The sequence below is a fragment of the Pipistrellus hanaki genome (genome assembly GCF_964339955.1).
Source record: "Pipistrellus hanaki genome assembly, chromosome: 9".
Taxonomy (NCBI): Eukaryota; Metazoa; Chordata; class Mammalia; order Chiroptera; family Vespertilionidae; genus Pipistrellus; species Pipistrellus hanaki.
In genome coordinates, this window is record NC_140511.1 from 55,964,821 (window position 1) to 55,983,020 (window position 18,200).

The following is an 18,200-nucleotide window of genomic DNA, read 5'->3' on the forward strand; positions in this document are numbered from 1 at the left end:
CTGGGCTTTTGCAACTGAATACAGCTGTCTGGCAGGGGGCACGGACAGCCAGCGGTGTAAATGGGCTCTGCTGGGATTCTGGAGCCAACTGGAAAAGTGAGCAGGTAAGGCCTGGGCACAGCCCTTAGCATGGCTCCGCAGTGCGTTTGGTTACCAGAAAAGAGGCCGAAAGGGGACGGGGCGGCCCAGACTGTTGCTGAGGACGCTAGGGCCTCCTGGAAGTAGATGGAGTCTTTGGAGTGAGAGGGTGTGTGTGTGTGGAGTAGGGTGGGGGGGGGGGAGTGCGGGGGCTCTGCTTTGTGAAGACTGCTTATCAGAACCGTAGTTACAGTCCTGCATCTCTGCTGATCTGCTGCGACTTATTAGTGAGCAGAGAACCAATAGATATCTGCCATCGGACTTTTTTACAACGTCGTTTAGCATGTCTTTCCCTTGCATAAACAACAGTATCTCACGGGGAGTCCATCTGACAAGTGTAATGACCCTCCAGAACCTTCACTAACTCCTGTTCCCAGAGTCCCAGTGTCTTGCTAAAAGCCAGGAATCCTCGCGGCTGGGCGTGTAAATCCTAGTGGAAAAACCCGTTTAATCATCCCTCAAACCTTGGGGTTCTGTTTTGCCTTTTCGCTTCATGGGAGATGAAATGATCAATGTAATGCCACACTCACTCAGGACCCTCACAGATTCCTGCTGCATCCACCAGAGAGTTTGAGGTTAAAAAACGGTGGAGCTTCCGGGGGCCTGGTGAAAGCCCTGTTTCCCTGCTCTGTCCTGTGGAATGCTGGCTCCCAGCAGCAGCGAGGAAAACAGTGTGGTGTGAGAAGCCGGAATAATTTATGACTCTTTCACCTGTGCTTCCCGTAGCAGATAGCTTTTGCTTGAGCTGTTCCCGTTGTGCTTAAAGCCCTCTGAGTGGCATTTGAATTCCTGACACAGTGATGTCAGCTTCCCTTGGAAGACTCTGAAACTGGTTCTCCTGGTTTTATGGGCCTTTCCAGTTTTGGATGGGTTTCCTGGTCACTTTTTTCCCCCCTCTTTTCATCTGTATTTCTCCAAGAGGAGTAGACAAAGAACGAAGGCCTTGAGAGCCTTGCTTCTGGTTACAATGTTGTCTTGGGCACTAGCCAGTTAGCTCAGTGGTTAGAGCGTCGATCTGCAGACTGAAGGGTCCCAGGTTTGGATTTTGGTCAAGGACACATGCCCAGGTTGTGGGCTTGATCCCCAGTAGGGGGCGTGCAGGAGGCAACAGATCAATGATTCTCATCATTGATATTTCAATCTCTCTCCATCTCCCTTTTTCTCTGAAATCAATAAAAACCTATTAAAATAATAAAAGATTAAAAATGTTGGCTTGGCCACCCTAGCTGGTTTGCTCAGTGGTTAAAACATTGGTCCTTCGATGGAACGGTTTCGGATTTGGTTCCAGTACGTACCTTGGTTGCTGACTCGATCCCTGTATCCCAGGCCCCTGCCTCAGGATCCAAAAATACTGAGTTTTGGAGTCTTGAGGAAAAATAGCAATTTGATCGAATTCCTTCTTTTCACCATTGACTAAAAGGAGGTGAACGTCATTTTCAGATCTGATTGCTTATAATTCCATTTGTGCCATTGTCTGCTAGACTGAGGGAGGACACTTGACGGAGTAGAAATAAAGGTCCATGACTGCGATCTGCCTGGGAAATGGTGCTCTTGAACAGTAGCCAGTGTTGATGATTGTGACGAATCAGGGGATGCATCTTCTTACTTTTTCTCCAAATTTCTCAGCCAATGAATTTGTTGGGCATATCCATGACATGCTGTCTTAAAGTTTAAAAAAAAAAGAAGAAGAAGAAGACAGGGAGAGCGCTGTATGTCCCACAGCCCTTTCCGTCTCCTCTGCTGGAGCCTGATCTGGCAGAGGCCCTGGGTTCTTCTGCTTGTTTCTCAGGGCTCTGGAGCACAAGGCTTTTTCCACGAAGGGCTTTGGAGTAGCCTGGGAAGCCTTGCAGTGTAGAGCGAAGGTGAGCCAGAGTGGGGGGAAAGTGAAGAGGGGAAATGCTTTCCTGGGTTCATCGATTCTTCTGGTCAGTCATGTAAAAGTCATCCATTTAGAAAGTGAAAGCTGCTTTAACATCTTCCCACACGTCTGAGGAATGCTTGGTGCCCAAAAAGAGCTTCTTAGAGTTAATCAGGTTTTACTGTGTGGTTTATTGAAGTTTCAATTTTTAAACCGATGCTCTCTTACAAATATCACCTGTAAGCCAAGTGGTTTTGCATAAATTAAGAGGATGTCCAATAAGACTTAACTGATTACTCATTCAGACTGAACAAAATGAATTTAAACAATTAGTACTGTGTGTAAACTTGGATTGTTTTCTTCAATAATTCAGGCTGTGTTCACAAATTTGACTAACCTGGTTTCCTCTGGCTCTTCATATGTCTGACAGGGTAGACGTACCAGCCACACAAGCAAAATGTTTCTAAGCACTTAGCCAACTCTTACAAATCCATTACAGTAACAAATATCATAAATTATCTCAAACACTCTCATTCTTTTTACATCTGAATGCAATTTTCAAATCTTTTATCTTAAAAATCTCATCAGAAATCAGTACTCATTTAAAATTGACATCACAAGACTGTTTTTCAAATTCTCTAGTATGTCTTATACCCCTTTAAGTATTATAAGCTAGTGGCCTGTGCACAAAATTTGTGCACTGGGGAAGGGGCGGGCCCCCCAGCCTGGCCTGTGCCCTGTCACAGTGCAGGAACCCTAAGATCCACCACCCCAAAGAGATAGGTCCTGCCCATCCATCTGGGGTTCCTCGATGGATTGCCCCAAAGAGGTAGGCCAAAGTCAGGGGTCCCGCCTCCGCATTGCATGGAGCCATGGGACTCCCAGGCCTCATGGCACTGAGCCTCTGCCAAGCTCCGCCTCAGTGCCAGGCTGTGGGGAGGCCTCCAGACTTTCAGCGGGAACTGCACAGAGGCCTCTGCGGGGCCCCCGACCTCCTGATGATGGATTGTGATTGTGTGATGCAAGTCCTCGCCCACCCGTGCGTGCTGCGCACGCAGCCTGCTGATCGGTCATTACACATGAGGGCATCCTGACTATTTGCATACTGCCCTTTTATTAGTATATAGAGATTATCCCAATGACCAGAAAAATTTCATCCTAAAGTTAAGTATTAATTAATATTGTCGTTTACTTCATCATCTCTCTTCATCCTTTTAAACCTTTCCAGGATCTAACATCATTTCTCCCAACTAAGAGTAGTGGGTTTATCATCTCAGGTGGGTCCAAGACCAGCCTATGGTTTTTGTTCCATCAGATTGAAGACCGTGAGGCAGGAATGGCCAACTCGTATTCCAGAATGACCGCTCAAGAGCCATCCCTGGGAACACGGCCCTGCTTTCTGCTGTGTCATCGGGGTCCCTCCGGCCTCTGGGCTGGAGTCTCATTTCACCACACAGTAAACACACATCTTCTCAGTTTCTTTCAAGTTTCAGTTGTAATCAGTTTTTGTAACCTCTTTCAACAGTTATCGCCCGGCATGGGTCAATGGACTTGCGTTCCCCATCCCGAGTTGCACCTAATTTCCTTTGCCACTTGACTGGATTCCACTAATGTCCTTGCTGCCTGAATGGGTTCTGCATGCCTTCCACATTTTTCCTGGCTGACTCTTGGCCACATGTCTGGAGCCACTTTGCAAACAAATTGCAATTCCCCACCAGTTGGCATGGGTGTACCAAATGGTAAAAAACTAGGCAAACCAGTTTTGAGCAAAAGAAAGAATTAGTTCCCACAGCTTGGTCTCCGAGGAGTGCTCCTGCTTTAGGAACAGCTGGACGCAGGAGCCCACGGCTGCCATTCCTCTGGTCACTGCTTCCCTCTGCTCACTGTCTTCCGGGCTGCTGGGGATGGAGTGTCTGACTGCTGACAGCTCCTGGCTTCAATTGCACTTTTCCAGAGTTGTGTTTTCATTCTTCTCGGCGTCTCCTGTGTGCTCATACAAGTTTGGGCAATACATTTTAGATTATGTTAAAGAGATCATTCCAGCTGGTTTGGCTCAGTGAATAGAGCGTCAGCCTGTGGACTGAAGGGTCCCAGGTTCGATTCCGGTCAAGGGCATGTACCTTGATTGCAGGCACATCCCCAATGGGAGGTGTGCAGGAGGCGGCTGATCAATGTTTCTTTCTCATCAATGTTTCTAACTCTCTATCCCTCTCCCTTCCTCTCTGTAAATCAATAACATTTTTTTAAAAAGACACGATCATTAAAAGAGAGAGAGAGAGATCATTCCAGGACTTCATAGCCAGTAAGAGCTACATGTACAACGTAGATCTCTACGAGGGGCACAGAAGAGCCAGCGTGCCCACGTTCCCTCGTTAAGGCAGCATCGTTACCACAGAGCATCTTGTGGAACTAATTTTCCTTAGAATACATCTTGGGACTCACTGGCCTACCCTCAGTGGCTCGTGACCACTTATGCCCTGAATTTGGGGTGGAAAGACAGGTTAAAACTAAGTGGTTTATATCTAGTCAGACTTTGCAGTGTCCCAGAGACCCAGAAGTGAAGGAGATGTGGCTGACTTTCTGAGAGCGGGGACGGGGACAGGGACGGCTCTGGTTTCTGACATGCAGGCATCTAGGGGGGACACAGGCCGCTCTGCCCAGCATGGGCTTCCCTGGGTGTCACTGCCGCCTCATTGCATCACCAGCTGCCCCACTACCACTCTTCCGTGGGGCAGATCACAGACAACTACCTTCAGGCCAGCTCAGTTGCAAGGACCTTCTGTCAACTCAGGATAAGCCTCATGATGTGCTGGTCCTAAGAGGGAAGAGTCAGGTGTGTGATCAGTGCCCCGGGCCCCACCGGAATAATATCCTGGCGTTGAAAATCCACAGAGGAAAAGCGGGTGCAATTTCAAAGCAAAAAAAATCTGGGTTGGATTCACGGGCACCTGTTGCTAACTTCCATCCTGCCTCCCCACCAGCCACACAGCTCTCCCATAAGCCCTCCTCTTCCTCCATCAGAGTAAAGGAATTTCTGCTGCATTAGATTCCTAATTGCAGAGCCGATGCAATGAAAGACCCATGGGGCTTTCATTTAATCGTGAGAGCAGATTTGAGTCCTTTTCCATCTGTTACGTCGTGCTTTCCTGAGCCTAGGTGGTATCATACATGTGTCACTCCTGAGGAAACGGAGGCTCAGAGTTGTGATGTGTGAACGAATGAAGTGGTGAGGGCCCTGGGCTCCGAATCCAGTGCTGGTGGTGAGTTTGCATCAGAACGTGCCCCATCTCTCCTCTGCACATGAGTTCGGTCAAGAGGCATTTAATAAGCACCTACTGTGTGCCTGGAGATGGAGAAGAAGTGACTCCCAAGGCAAGGTTGGCCTTACTGTAGTGTCACCCTGCAGGTGCTGGCAGGGGAAGAGGTGGGCTGGGATCAGGTTAGCGTTTCACCCCCAGCTCTGCCCTACCTTTGCAGAGTGACCTTGGACGATGATTCTCACAGCCTCAGTTTCCCCATTATGAGGCAAGGCCACCTCTGAGTATACAGGAGAGTTGGTGAGAATTTGTGCAAATGTTGACTGGTTGGCAGCAGGACCTGAGTTACGTTTCAGACGGCTGCCACGAGTGGAGTGTTTAGAAGTGGGTATGGAGCTCAGCGACCTGTTGGTCGTAACCAAGGCAGAGTCGGTAGCAGCTTGAACTGTGGGCTGGTGGGTGCACATTGCAAGCCGAGACAGCAGGGCCAGGCGGGGGATTTAGATGCCATGGTGGGGTGGGAGATGGCAAGGATAAAACAGAAGAATCGTTGCCTGGACACTTGCCTGGGGCCGGTGTTTGTGGGATCTCAATGGACTTGAGAGGTAGACAATAAAGAATTCTATTTTAGATGTATCCTGGGATATGATTAGAGGTAGACCTCCCAGTAGAGCTCTCAGGCTCCTGCTGCCTTACGTTGCCTTGGAGTGAAAAGCAGGAGTGGAGTCCAGAGTATTCCAATGGCAGTGAGAGTTCCCCTACTTACTCTGATGCCCAAGGAGGGTGTTGCTGCTGCATCTTTCTCTGCACCACTCTGCGCTCCAGTCTGCAAAGCCACGGCTCCTGCTCTCTCCAGGGGCCTGGGAAAGTGGCCACAGGCTTTTACAACGTTCCCAAGACTGAGGATAGGAAGTGGGTAGTGTCTGTGGCCACCTCTGCTCAGGGAAGCACCCAGCCCTTCAGGGTGCTTCCCTGAGCAGGGAAGGTCTGTATCAGCCACTGGACCCAGCTGCCAGTCCAAAACAGCGAGAATGGCTGCTCCCATGAAGATGAGTCACGTCAGAGGCAAAGAGCTTTGTCTGGGGCTTCATGACACGTGGAGCCTCGGGGATGGTGTGCGTATGTTGGCACCAGCAGCCGGAGCTGGCGAAGGGAGCCCTGGGATGGTGTGCATATGTTGGCACCGGCAGCGTGAGCTGGCGCAGGGGGAGGTTCTGATGCTCAGGACGTGTTTGTCTTGGCAGCTGGGATGACAGCAGCTCCGTCAGCAGCGGGATCAGCGACACCATAGACAACCTCAGCACTGATGACATCAACACCAGCTCCTCCATCAGCTCCTATGCCAACACACCTGCCTCTTCTCGCAAAAACCTGGATGTGCAGGTAAGGAATGGGGTCCCTCTTCAAGCTCCCCCGAAGGCCCTGCCAGCAGAGAGCCTTGGTCTTGTGGGCCCAGGGGGCCATAAGGGGTGAGAAGAACCCCCAGGTCCATGAGCCGGGGCCCAGTCTCCTGCTCGTTGCCTGTGTGTTGGTCCCCCCGGCGGTGGCCTCTGCCTGTAGGGGATGGGGTCAGGCTCGGGGCACTGGAAATGGGAGTGGGAGTCCTGGCCATTCTCACTGTGGTGGCCTTGGTAAAACCATATTTCCTTCCTGGGCCTCAGCTTCATAATCTTTTTTTAAAATGACAGGATTTTGACTCAGTGGCCATTCTTTTTTTTTTTTTTTTTTTCTTTTTTTAATATATATTTTATTGACTTTTTACAGAGAGGAAGGGAAAGAGAAAGAGAGCTAGAAACATCAGTGAGAGAGAAACATCAATCAGCTGCCTTCTGCACATCCCCTACTGGGGATGTGCCCTCAACCAAAGGTACATGCCCTTGACTGGAATCGAACCTGGGACCTTTCAGTCCACAGGCTGACGCTCTATCCACTGAGCCGAAGGTTTCGGCTCAGTGGCCATTCTTAACCTAGGGTGTGTGTCCCCTCTTAGCTGTCCATAGACATGTGTCTGATCCCTTAAGAGTGATGAGGTGGGAACAAAGATTGAAAATCCCGGATGGGAAGACCAATATGTCCTGACCAGAGCTTGGACACTGTCTGTGTGTAGGTCAAATGCCACTGACAATGTGGTTTATTGGGCCCACCACTTTATTTTTCTTTGAAACTGAATTCCATGTCAAATTTTATAAATTGTGTTATTTTAACACAACTTTTCCTTTGGGGGGAAAAAAAAATCAGAAGATATTGCCCCTTTGAAACTAGGTTCTCCAATGGCAACCATCAGCAATGCCCAGGTGTCCCCCGCTCCGGCCAGCACCCAGGCCCCAGGAGGCACAGCTGCCTCACCCTGAGACACTTGCGTTTTCTACCCCGACGTTACACTCTCCACTGTTACGTTTTGAATACAGTGCCACCTTATATTTGCTTTCCAGGCAATTTCCCAGGGGACCATTCACTCACCCTCATACCATTCCATGGTTGGAAGGAGGGTGTGGGCCTAGCCAGCCCATTTCACTAGTGCAAAGCCAAGAACCCTCCTCACGCCCCCACGTGGAGTCTGAGCAGCACAAGGTCTGGGCAGTCATGGCATTGACATAGGGGGGCTGTAGTGCAGCTGCTGCCTCTGGTGAACCCATGGAAGGTCTGATCCAGACAGAGTCTCCCAGAGGGACCTTGGGAAGGCAGAGCTGACCTGCCCGCTCTGCTCACGCTCTCAGTGTCTGTTCACTCCCTTCCTCATCTGCATTCTTTCTCCGCATTTCTCACTCTGCACAGAGAGAGACTGCGTTGGTATCTCTTTGCTCTCAAAGGTGTCTTTTCTTTGCGGGTGTGTCAGAGTGTGGGAGTGAGTAATTTGGCCCCACAGAAATGAGTGTTGTCTGCCTGATGACGTGTATTAGCGGTAGCCTCTGAGTAGTTTACCTATGACTTCTTGAGTTTTTATTTTAGCCAGAATTTCTAATTATTGTTGGAGAGGGAGGATGGGTTGTAGTAGGTTTTTTTGTGGGGGTTTTTTTTTTTTGGGGGGGGGGCACGACTATCCAGATGAAAGAGGCACAAAGATTTGGGGGTGCTGATAATGTTCTTTCTGTAGCTTGATTTCTGAGTGGTAGTTATATAAGTTAAGCTGATAAAATGTATTCAAGCTGTATACTTACAATTTCGAACATCAGTATATGAATCTTATACCTTAAAAAAAAAAAAAACACCAAAGTCACACTGCCCCAGAGTGATCACTGTTCAATCGGTAATTAGACATGTTACCAGTCCTGGGCAGCCTGTGACCCTCCTACCTCCACTTGGCAACCGTCACCATGTCCCCCAGTTCTCCTTTCTTTGTGGACACCAATTTTTAAAAAATACATTTTATTGATTTTTTTTACAGAGAGGAAGAGAGAGGGAGAGAGAGTTAGAAACATCAATAAAAGAGAATCATCGATCAGCTGCCTCTCGCACACTCCCTACTGGGGATGTGCCTGCAACCAAGGTACATGCCCTTGACTGGAATCGAACCTGGGACCCTTCAGTCCACAGGCTGATGCTCTATCCACTGAGCCAAAGGACACCATTTTTATCTGCTATTCATCTTAATTTCATAACATATGCAACATAAATAGCAACCGCTTCCACGCATCCTTAGATATTAAAATGGGGAACGAAGGAATTGCTCCCCGGGTGTCTGCCTTCAGGGGGCAGGCAGGCTATGGGAGATGCTGAGAGGAGGGAGGGAGGGAAGATGGAGAGGAGGGGTGTGAAGGAGGGAGGGAGGTGGAGAGGATCAGTAAATCTGTCGTTTCTCTCTTATTTACTCACCAGCTAGGAGCAGGCTCGCTCCTAAGGTGCACACTAATCAGCGAAACACTGTTGGAGGGAGCTCCTGGTCTGTGTTCCCTCCGCACAAAGCCGGGGTGGAATCTACCTTCCACAGCGACACGGAGTGAGCATCTGGGACTTGCCAGTGCTCTCCTGTCGGGTGCACTTGAATCCGGCTCATGCCAGGCCCCTCCGCAGGCCCTGTGCGGTAACTGCAAGGGGTGGGCACTGAGAAATCCCGGTTGTATGGGTATCCTGGAGTTGTTCCGAGGACCGAGTGAGGGCTGTGGTGGGCAGGACAGGGTGGGCAGAGCTTTTGCTTCCACACATCTTTAAGACTGAGGTGAAGACAGCACTCCTTACCCTATTGGACCAGGCAGTCGCCTGGGTCAGAACACATCGTTTTGTTACAGTGCGCTGTGGCTTGGAAGGCCTGCACTCGCCTGTTCGCGCATTTGCTCTTCCAGCCTCCGAGGAGCTCCTGCTCTGTGCTCAGGGCAGGAAGTCTCCCTCGGTCCCTCGCCACAGCGGGGGTGACAGACTCCCCGCAGGTGTGGAGGTGTTTGCCCTTCTCATGCTCTGGTGCCTGGTACCCAGCAACAGGAGCTCGGTACATGTTGAGGAATGACCGAACGCACTCATCACCTGGCTGTCGTGGTTGAGTGGGATTCATAAGGGTGAAGGGGTTGAGAGGGAGAGAGTCCGTGGTAGCGACAGAGAGACGATTGAGCATGGGCTTCTCGTCTGTAGTTAGATTTTATCCCAGCCAGCCTGGGTACTTTGTGGAGGAAGGTGCACTCTTGGATCACAGGCAGATTCTGGCCAGGTGATCATTTTTTACTTTTGACCTTGCTGATGGTGCCCACTCTTTGGGACTTCTGTCTTAGTATGGCCCCCCTAAAGGGTGGCTGACCTCCTGTCCCCATTCTCTGCATGGCTTCCCCCACTGGCATCTCCTGGGCTTGGCCCCACCCTGAGGGAGGCCCCCCAAGTGATCTGGTTAGCTCCTGCCTTTTCACACGGTAAATCGTTAGCATCACACTTCTGTCCCCTCCGGGGTCCCGTGGCCAGCGGGTCAGGGCTCTTCCAAAGAGAGCTGGCGAATTATACCCCGGTCTGGACAGAATCCCACAGGAGGAGCAAGGCCATGTGGCACAGACACGGAGCAGGCATCTCTGGCTGTGAGCTTGCGGGGAATGGCTCTGGAGGATGTGTTTCCTCTCAGCCCCTCTCCCTCCCTGTAGAAGGAACAGCCACTCTCGCCTGCTCGCTCACTGGCTAGGAGTGTTAGGCAGGCAGGCGCTGCACTAGCTTCAAAGATCTCGCTGCCAGCAGAGTGATAGGGAGCCGGCAGAACAAAGGGAAACAGCCAGGAGGCTGGATGCTGGTTAGAGATCAGGCTGCCCAAATTAGAGGAGGTCTCTCGCCAAATGGCAGAGCTGGTGGCTGAATTCTCACCACATCTTGGTCTGCTCACGGCTCTCTAAGGGGCTCTTTCCCTCGTGTTCTTCTGGCCCCTTTTACTTTCCTTCCTCACATCCCTGTAGGACATTTATATTCTTTATTTTCCTCGGACCCCAAAAATCAGGCTTTCTAATAAGATAACCAAACAGAGTACCAAGGCCGGATCATTTTCAAGGGGTTGTTATTTCCCCCTTAACTCGTCCTGTGCATTGGCATTTTTTGCTCTGCGCTGAGGGTCTCTCCACCCTGGGGTCTGGCAGGGACTAACTCGGAGTCTTATCCACAGACGGACTCAGAGAAGCACTCGCAGGTGGAGAGGAACTCCCTCTGGTCTGGCGATGATGTCAAGAAGTCCGACGGAGGGTCAGACAGCGGCATAAAGATGGAGCCGGGGTCCAAGTGGCGGCGGAACCCCTCGGACGTGTCCGACGAGTCTGACAAAAGCACGTCGGGCAAGAAGAACCCCGTCATCTCCCAGACGGGCTCGTGGCGGCGGGGCATGACCGCTCAGGTGGGCATCACCATGCCGAGGACGAAGCCGGCGGCCCCGACCGGCGTGCTCAAGACTCCGGGAACCGGTGAGTGAAGGGCAGACGCTGTCTTGCATCCACGGGTGTCCATTTGAAAACCAAAACCGCAGGCACTCTAGCAAGGAATTGTGTGTCATTTTAAGTCCCCGTTCAATGCTCAGGTATTTGTTCTGAGGGTATAGACTCTGCTAATAATCCGCTTTCAAGCAGGTTCACAGCTCTTCCTCTTTCCAGATGGAAATAAATGTGAGTGTGAGGGCTTACATCTGCAGATGGTTTCATGGCTGAGGCCGTAGTGAATGGGTGTGGCCATGTGCTGGGCAGGAGCTAACCCTCAAGGGCCCACGGTCAGGTGTTTATAAACTGTTGGTATGTGGAGTTGACATGTTCCATGAGTGAAGGGTGTGTGTAAACGGGGGAAGTGTTGTTTTGCAGGAAGTCAGGGGTGCTTCCTGGAAGTGTTAGGAACATGGTTTTAATGGACAGAGGGAGAAAGGTCAGAGAAAGTCAGGGTCTCTTCCCCAGACACAGCAGTGATGGGCTGGCTTTGCTTTGCTCTGGGTGAATTCAGGCAGCTTTGCAAGTGAGTAGCATCTTTGACATCTCCCAAAAGGCTCACTGTGACAGCCGTAGACTGGATTGTCTGTAAAAAGCTGTCACCTGCCTCCCAACGTGCTGCTCTCCCCGAGGGGAAAGTGAGCCGGTTCTGTGGAGAAGGGGAGGGTTTTAAACAGACTGAGCCAATGGGCTGGCGTCTCGGTGTGCAGGTTAACTTTGCTGATTTCTCTCTCAGGAAAAACCGATGACGCGAAGGTGTCCGAGAAAGGAAGGCTCTCTCCCAAAGCCTCCCAGGTGAAGCGCTCCCCATCGGACGCCGGCCGCAGCAGTGGGGACGAATCCAAAAAGCCCCTCGCTGGCAGCGCCAGGACGCCCACTGCCAATGCCAACAGCTTTGGGTTCAAGAAGCAGAGTGGCTCAGCCGCCGGTCTGGCCATGATCACAGCCAGCGGTGCCACCGTCACCAGCAGGTCAGCCACGCTGGGCAAGATCCCAAAGTCATCGGCGCTTGTGGGTCGGTCCACCGGCCGGAAGACAAGCATGGACGGGGCTCAGAACCAGGACGACGGGTACCTGGCCCTCAGCTCCCGGACAAACTTGCAGTACCGGAGCCTGCCGCGGCCCAGTAAGTCCACCAGCCGCAGCGGGGCTGGGAACAGGTCTAGCACCAGCAGCATAGATTCCAACATCAGCAGCAAGTCCGCGGGCCTGCCGGTGCCCAAGCTGAGGGAGCCTTGCAAAACGGCCCTGGGCAGCTCTCTGCCGGGCCTGGTCAACCAGACGGACAAAGAGAAGGGCATTTCATCTGACAACGAGAGCGTGGCTTCCTGTAACTCTGTGAAGGTGAACCCAGCAGCCCAGCCTGTGCCCAGCGCGGCTCAGGCCACCCTGCAGCCCGGCGCCAAGTACCCTGACGTGGCCTCTCCCACGCTCCGCAGGTAGGTGGGGAAGTGGCGCTGAGCAGAACTGTAACATACGGAATGGTGTCCTGGATGCATAACTTCCCGTTTCTCCATTAAAGCAGCCTCTGTTTTCTCCACTTTATCAGTCCTGGGATAAAGTGGTTTGGTCGGATGCTTCCAGCAGTTTTGCAGTCAGTTATTTTTCCATGTTAGGTTAAAAATCATAAGCCTCTGCTTGGGTTCAAATCTTGGATTCACCTTAATTAGCCACCACGTAAGCTTTCTTAGCAGTTATGCCTCTGTTTTCTCATCTGAAAATGGGGATACTGATACCCACCTGAACGTTCTTGTGGAGGTTAATCTTGTGTAGCAATACTGGCCCATCGTAAGTACTCAATAAAAATTAGCTACCATCCAGATCTGCATGAGTAGCTCAGAGAAGCAGAAGATTATTTTTCTTGTATTGTTAATTCTGTGGCTGAGATTCCTCATCATTATGCTAGACAGTCATCTTGGCCAGATCCTTTACTCAAATAGTCCAACATTCTCCACATACTTATTTATAACTGCACACACGCATAATTCCACATTAGTCTCTGAAATTTTAGTTTCCTTTAAAAAAAAAAAAAAAGCCTCTTAAAGCAGAAGTGTTTCTGAAAAGGAGAAATTGGTTTCCTATTGCCTTTTAAGGCAATAGGAAAAAGACATTTTCTCACATTTCCACACTGGATGGAAATCTTTATATGAAAATATGATTCACTGTTTTACACTTTCTTTTAAATGTGTGCGGTTTTTGGCTGTTTGTAGTATGTCATTATAATATCCATGTCCACTGGACCATCCTCAAACTGCATGTGCATAGGACAGGGCTTACTCTCCCTTCCCAGGGAATTTCTTGTCATAGGAAAGAGTAAGTCTCAAGGACAGAAAACCGAGCAGTGAAAAAAAAAAAAAAAAACACCGATGTGCACATGTCCATATTTGGGGATGGATCGGAATGTTTGAAGAGACTTCAGAAGCAGCATTCCACATGAAAGGTATAATGAGGCAGCTCAGTTCTTTGTCTAGACTTGATTATTAGAATTTCAGTAATGATTACTTTTTTTTTTTTTTTTCCAGGGGAAGGTCCTATTGGGCTGCTCTTTGTTCTTTTAACAGATTGCCTTGTAAATGAAATTTTTCTCTTGCTTCTTGCCTCAAGTATTCTATGTAATATTCGCTGTTTGGTATTATAGATTTCCTTTAGTGACTACAAAGGCATTTTACTAGACCCTTAGGCGAGTGCAATAGAATGCTTGAAAATGCACACAGCTTCTTGGGTTCTATACGGAACATCTTTCAGCCAATGCCCGGCCATTTCATTGCTTACTGACTCCTGAGGGTGCCCGCAGTGCTCTCATTGTGCCTTGGTTTGGAGAAGGTAGGCCTTAGGCGGAGCGTGGTAACTCTCTTCAAGGAAAACACGCCTTTTTCTGTGTCGTTACACAGAGCAGGGTCAGGAGCAATGAGCGAAAGTGGAGAAGATGGATCTGGTGTTGGTTTTCTCATTGGAAGTGCTGGCACTGGGGTGAGCCATGTCTTGACATAAGGAGGTCCCCGTTGCTGAAATACCCGACTCCGGGATTCTGCAGTCGGATATTTCATTCTCCGATGGTCACCAGGCCCAAGTGTTTCTCATCTGTCACCAGATAGGGTAATGAGGATTGGTTATAGGGCTGGTCGGTTGTTTGTTTTCGCAATAATTGAGATTTGTAAGGACCGTTTGGAGAAAACAGAGATCAAACTCACAGCACTGAATAGCTGGGGGAAAGGCGGAGTTTGAGTGGATGGAATTACTTGCGTTACCGGAGCGTGTAGCGTCCCCCTGATTTAAGGCAACTCTGCCCCTCTACCAGATATCCCTCCGCCAATGGGAGAGGGAGGCGTGTGTGCCATTGCCTGTGTTCTGACAGCACTTTTTTTGGTCACCAGCATGGGGGTGACCTAGGATGGCATGTCTATGTATCTGTCACAGAGAGAGTCTGGTCTAGCGCCCTGCGAACTCGGCAAGGTTTCTGTGCACATCAGTGGGTGGGGCTGGCGCTCTGGCCCTCAGAGCAGCTCTTTCAGGCCCGGCTTGCCTGTGAGGATGCTTGCCCCAGGCCCCATCCAGATGTAGACTCGGGTTCTTGACTCTGCATGTTGTGCTTAGAGATCGAATCAAACGTGTTCCCGGAGTTACACTGTCCTAGGGTCATGGGTGCAAAGATGATGAAGGCAGCTCTTTTCCTTCTAGAAGTTTCCCGGGCCAGGGCCATTTTCTAGCTACTCTTGGAAAGAAAGAGAAGTGAGATCTTGAATGAGCATGCATAGTCCTGTAGAAAACAATTCCCCACCGTCTCAGCTGTAGCAGAGAACTGGAGGCTAGAACCCTGTGATGCACCGAGCCCTGGTGGCCTGACCTCTGGGTGCCTGGAGCTATTTCAGCAGAAACGACTGTGCCCTCCCCCAGGGACTCCCAGGCTCCTGTCCCCGTGCCCCCGACCCTCCTAGCTCGCAGCCCCTCGGCTCTGGGTGTTCAACCCAAACAACCCTTTGTCTCTTCACAGACTCTTTGGTGGGAAGCCTACCAAGCAAGTGCCCATGGCCACAGCTGAAAACATGAAAAACGCGGTGGTCCTCTCCAATCCTCATGCCACCTTGACCCAGCCAGGTAACTTAGAGTCCCCCTCGGGCAGCGGCGCCCTGAGCAGCGGGAGCAGCAGTCCTCTCTACAGTAAGAATGTGGACCTCAACCAGTCTCCACTAGCCTCCAGCCCCAGCTCAGCCCACTCAGGCCCCTCCAACAGCCTCACCTGGGGCACCAACGCCAGCAGCTCCTCGGCAGTTAGCAAGGGCTTCCAGTCCGTCAGCAGTCTGCACACCAGCTGCGAGTCCATCGACATCTCCCTCAGCAGCGGTGGGGGGCCGAGCCACAACTCCTCCTCGGGCCTCCTCGCCTCCTCTAAGGACGACTCCCTGGCTCCCTTTGTGCGAACCAACAGTGTGAAGACCACACTGTCCGAAAGGTTGGTGGTGTGCGTCTGGCTGCCTGTCTCTCTCAGAAAGACACCCTTTCGGGAGGCAGAGGGTTGTGTTAGGACTCCGAGTGGCCATTCCCCTTTGCCTGAGAGATGGCCCTTTTTTTTAATCACTGATGTTTTCCTATAGGAAAGCCAGTTTGGGATAGAATAAAACTCAGCTCTGCTTCCTGTTATCTTGTTCATTGGGGTTATTCTCCGTGCTTGGAAGTGTCTTGGGGGCAGAGTTAATACATCCATTTGAAATGGCATTCCACCTCTGAAATCCTTCCATTTGATTCTGTTTGTTCTTTTTTCCTCCCGCTGTAATTGTGCAGGCAGAGTGGGTGGCCGGCTGCAGCCACGGGGGGTGTGGCAGGATGGTCTTTAGGCAGTGGGCTCGATTTCGCGGTCCTCGTGGCAGTCACCCTCCTCCTGAAGGGCTGCTGGCCAGTGAGAGAAGATCTGGAAACCAGAAGCACCCCCAGAGCTGCGGGTCTCTCGGCCGTAGTGGTGTGTCCATTGTCATCCCGGGAATGAGAAAAATCACTGTATGTGATGACGCCTCCCCTTTCTTCCAATCTAATGCTCCTTCTCTTGTTTTCTATCTGCCTGGACTTCTAGCCCTCTCTCCTCCCCTGCCGCTAGCCCTAAGTTCTGCAGAAGTACTTTGCCCAGGAAGCAGGACAGGTAATGACATCATAGGCCCGGGACCCCACCGAGCCTCCAGGTTCCTCTGCCCCTCTGTGTCGAGCCAGACGTTTTGTGTGAGGCTGTTGGCCTGAGGCTTCCGCTTGTGCTCGTGGCTCCAATGTAGTACGTGCCCCCCGGACATGCCAGTGAGGGCCTGTTCCGCTGTCCACCGAAGCCTGGAGAGGCGGGGCAGGCTGACCCCGCACTTCCCAGCTTGGGAAGGAACTGCAAACCTGCACTTGAACTGGGGCAGCAGGAGCTCTCACTTGCATCTCAGCCTTCCTGTGGCATGTTCTTGCTTCCCACCCTCCCCTCCTCCCTCCCCTCCCTTACCCTCCTCTCCCCTCCCCTCCCAGCCCAGAAATGATCTACCACCCACCGTGCAGCTTGGCCCTCACCTTTGTCTCCCACCCCCTCGCTCCCCTCTGCTCCCCCAGCTCCCCCTGCTCCCCACGCAGCTGGCTCTTCTCCCTTCCCAAGTCCTTCGCTGCAGTTTGGCTCCGTCTGTTTTGCAGGCTGCTCTGTTCCCTGTGCCCGTTTCCTGTAACGATAATGAAAAAGAATATGTGGTGCGTCGAGACTTTATAAATGAAGAGGCTTGTTTGCCCCCAACTGCCCTGTGGGTGGGCCTCGGAGATGGATATGGACTTGAAATTTGTGGGGGAGCTGTGGCTTAGCCAAACATAACAAACAGATGTTGTTTTGTGCTCAGGGGAAAAAAAATTAATGAAAACCCTCTTCACCCCATCCACGGCACAAACTTTGTTGTTGTCAGACTCGCAGACCGAGCCTTTCAACCCTGGTTCTTTGGAAATCTGAATGCCTTGACTTTATCAGCCAGCAAGTTGTAACGCGTCTGCCTCCTCGGGCCCGGGCTGAGCTTTGAGCTCCTAGCTACGTCCAATAAGGACTGCAGGAACTGAGAGGGACCTGGAATTCATGAGTGAATTCCAAATATGCAGACGGCAGGCCTCTTGAAACCCTCCTCTGAGTCCCTTCTCTCACTGAAATCACTGCCTGTGGCACTGGGCGTGGCCCCGAGGTAGGGGCACAGAGAAGCTGGCATCTCTCTCTCTCTCTGCATGAAGCAGTGGTGATGGTGCAGAAATGGGCGACGGGGCGGCCGAAGGCACGGGCTCTGCTTCAAGGTGCAGCAGCCCCCGAGCATGGCTCTGAACCTGTGGGGTCAAGTGCCTCAGGCCTCCCGGGGTAAGGTGTGCCCTGGATCAGCGCAGGCCAGGGCTGGGGTTCTTCTGTTCCCCGTGGAGGTGCTGCATGGCCAGCTGGAGAAGGGAGCACCTCTGGTGAAGTGAGTCTCTTGGCCCAGACCTCAGCCCTGGCTCAGCCTTTCCCTCCTGACACCGCCTGCTTTTCCTGTGCTCCTCTCAAGTTCTCTTTTTTTGTTTTAACTTTCCTACAGTGACCCGCACCTTGATAGGAACACTTTGCCTAAGAAAGGACTCAGGTATCTGTGTTTCCTTCTTGCATCCATGCCATGTGGTGTGGCTTTGGGGCTTGGCTGGTGGGGGTTCGGGCTGGGCTGGGGTCCCCGCTTTGGCCACCGCAGTCAGACCCTGGACGAAGGCTGCCCTCACACCCTCTCATTCTCATCTGTCCATTCGTTGGTTTATTTGCTTGAGCAGAGGCTGTGCTTTTGGGGGCTTTTGGTGAAACTGTGTCATGAAACGACATCCTGGTGAAGCCCAGAGAGCAGTTACTGCTGCTTTCGAGGCCACGGGCTGTAACCGTTGAACATGTCACCATGGCCATGCAATTCACGGGCTGCCTTCCGAGACAAAGGGCCTGACTTGTAGCATGTTGATTTGTTAGCCAGGACGCGAGCCAAGGAGGAAGGAAATATCACCCCCAAACTTAAAAATATTTAGCTTTCGGCCCAGAGAAAATTGCTAAGGACATACTTTGCATGCGTCTGAATAATAATCAAAATT

At 51.3% G+C, this 18,200-nt stretch overlaps 1 protein-coding gene across 6 annotated transcripts in view; it reads left to right on the forward strand.

The window, feature by feature from the left end:
- The window catches only part of NAV2 (neuron navigator 2), a 354,139-nt gene that overhangs the window by 284,240 nt on the left and 51,699 nt on the right, over nt 1–18,200 (forward strand). For 3 of the 6 annotated variants that reach the window (XR_014796009.1, XM_084895481.1, XM_084895483.1), the window contains 6 exons: nt 6,498–6,636; nt 10,817–11,108; nt 11,854–12,556; nt 15,109–15,567; nt 16,183–16,248; nt 17,672–17,716. Coding sequence is in view for 5 of the 6 variants with exons in the window: in XM_084895481.1 (XP_084751607.1) it covers nt 6,498–6,636; nt 10,817–11,108; nt 11,854–12,556; nt 15,109–15,567; nt 16,183–16,248; nt 17,672–17,716 (1,704 nt within the window). In the remaining variant the exon portion in view is untranslated. The remainder of the gene's footprint in view (nt 1–6,497; nt 6,637–10,816; nt 11,109–11,853; nt 12,557–15,108; nt 15,568–16,182; nt 16,249–17,671; nt 17,717–18,200) is intronic. The other 3 variants (XM_084895482.1, XM_084895484.1, XM_084895485.1) reach the window with 3 other exon arrangements.